The 2,200-nt window shown below is 41.2% G+C and overlaps 1 protein-coding gene across 1 annotated transcript in view; it reads left to right on the forward strand.

The window, feature by feature from the left end:
* Positions 1-1,610, forward strand: part of LOC138867107 (uncharacterized) — a 6,709-nt gene extending 5,099 nt beyond the window's left edge. The window contains exons 2-3 of the mRNA XM_070141557.1: positions 1-272; positions 1,546-1,610. The exon at positions 1-272 is cut by the window's left edge and continues 882 nt beyond it. Of these exons, the coding sequence (XP_069997658.1) occupies positions 1-272; positions 1,546-1,610 (337 nt within the window). The remainder of the gene's footprint in view (positions 273-1,545) is intronic.
* The last annotated feature ends 590 nt before the right edge of the window (positions 1,611-2,200 follow it).

Below are 2,200 nucleotides of genomic sequence, written 5' to 3' on the forward strand. Positions count from 1 at the left end.
CGTGCCTCTACATGAGACCACGGAACTAATAGTTAACAACCTGAACATTTCTCATCTTGATAAATTTGGATTAGATAAAGTTCACTTCAGAAAATTACTTGAAATTACAGCCCATCACTCAGTTTTTTGTTTTGATGATTGCTTGTATACGCAAACAGAAGGCGTAGCCATGGGCTCTCTACTCGGCCCGTCCTATGCTAATGCGTTTCTGTGTCATCACGAACAAGACTGGCTAGAACAATGCCCGCTTGAATTTAAACCTCTACATTATCGTCGGTACATTGACGATACTTTTCTGCTTCTTAGATTATCTAAATTCCAAACACCCCAGCATCAAATTTACCTGTGAAATACAAAAAGACAACCAATTACCCTTTTTAGATACTATGGTCACCAATAACAACGGTAACTTCCATACAAGTATCTACCGTAAACCAACTTTCACTGGCCTTGGACTACACTTCCTCAGTTTTACCCCATATATTTATAAGATAAACAGTGTTAAAACTCTTATAACAAGGGCCTATAATGTATGTAGCAACTGGGCCGCCTTTCATATTGAAATGTCATTTTTGAAGAACTTCTTTTTAACAAATGGGTACCCATTATATCTTTTTGATAAAATAACCAAAACTTTTTTATGCAAAAAATTCACTGATCACCAAACTGTCTTTACTGTTAAACGAGACCACAAGTATGTCAAACTACCTTATATGGGTGATTTAAGCTATGAGATAAGGAAACAACTAAAAGTCCTCTTACAAAATAATTACCCCCAGATCAAGTTTACTTTTGTCTTCAGTAATACTAACACAATAGCGAAATTCTTAAAACAACCTTTTAACCACAGTTCTGATTTGTGTTCGAATGTGGTTTATCTATTTACCTGTCCTAGCTGCCAAGCTAGGTACGTGGGGTCGACATCACGATGGCTCCGTCACCGCATCTCCGAGCACAAAGGCAAATCGTTCAGAACTGGTCTACCGCTGAGTAAACCATCTTTCTCGGCAATAAGAGAACATTCGCTTCAACACTCACATCCCTTTTCTAACACTGATTTCAGTATTTTGTCCTCCCACTCCTCACGGCAAGACCTCATCACCTCAGAATCCTTGCTAATTAAAAAGATGAAACCGGAGTTGAACAACATAACGACAGCAACTCCCTTGTTTACACACTGACTGCCCATCACCATAAATCACCTATTCTTGGTTAGTTTTTTTACTTTCTTGTGCATTCCATATTTATGAATTGTATTTTTGTATTTATATCCTTGTTCTGAGTTTATGTACTTTGTTTGTATTCGTATTTTTCGTATTTTTCGTATTCTTTCGTGTTTTTATCACTGTATTTTATATCATTTAGTTTCACGTTGTTTCCTAAAACCAGAATGAACTTTTTCATTTACATTGTCTAATTGACCCTATTGTCTGGTTATTTCAGCATTGACAATGAAGGACTATATGTATGTATGTATGTATATATGTGTGTATATATACATGCCTATTAAATCTATATTGCGTAATGCATTTTCATAATAAACAGCTACAAAAGCTCGACTCCACAGTATGACAACGGACACGTCTGGTGCCCTTAAAAAGAGCTCTTGAATCCCCAGTTATCCTTAACGACAGATATAATTCCGTGAATCCCGCGGGTGCTTTATAGAGCGACGTTTTCATGAACTCACTTTGTGTGATGTTCCTGAAGTGACTAACAATGAGAAGGAGAGAGGGTGAGGGAAAGGGAGGGAGGAAGAGAGAGGGAGATGGGCGGTAGAAGGGGAGGGGAAGGATAGAGGGAGAGGAGAGAGAGAGGGGGAGGGGGAGAGGTGAGAGAGAGGGCGAGGAGAGAGAGAGAGAGGATGAGAGAGATAGAGAGAGAGTGAGAGAGAGAGAGAGAGAGAGAGAGAGAGAGAGAGGGAGGGAGGGAGGGAGGGAGGGAGAGGAGAGAGAGAGAGAGAGAGAGAGGGTTGGAGGTGGAGGAGACAGATAGGAACACATCCGTTCATCCATCTAATGCCCATTCCTACACCCATCCACCCACACCCCCACCCATCCTTCCATCCACCCATCCACCCACACTCCCACCCATTCTTCCATCCACCCATCCACCCACACTCCCACCCATTCTTCCATCCACCCATCCACCCACACTCCCATCAATTCTTCCATCCACCCACACTCCCATCCACCTATCA

The sequence above is a fragment of the Penaeus vannamei genome, chromosome 28 (assembly GCF_042767895.1).
Source record: "Penaeus vannamei isolate JL-2024 chromosome 28, ASM4276789v1, whole genome shotgun sequence".
Taxonomy (NCBI): Eukaryota; Metazoa; Arthropoda; class Malacostraca; order Decapoda; family Penaeidae; genus Penaeus; species Penaeus vannamei.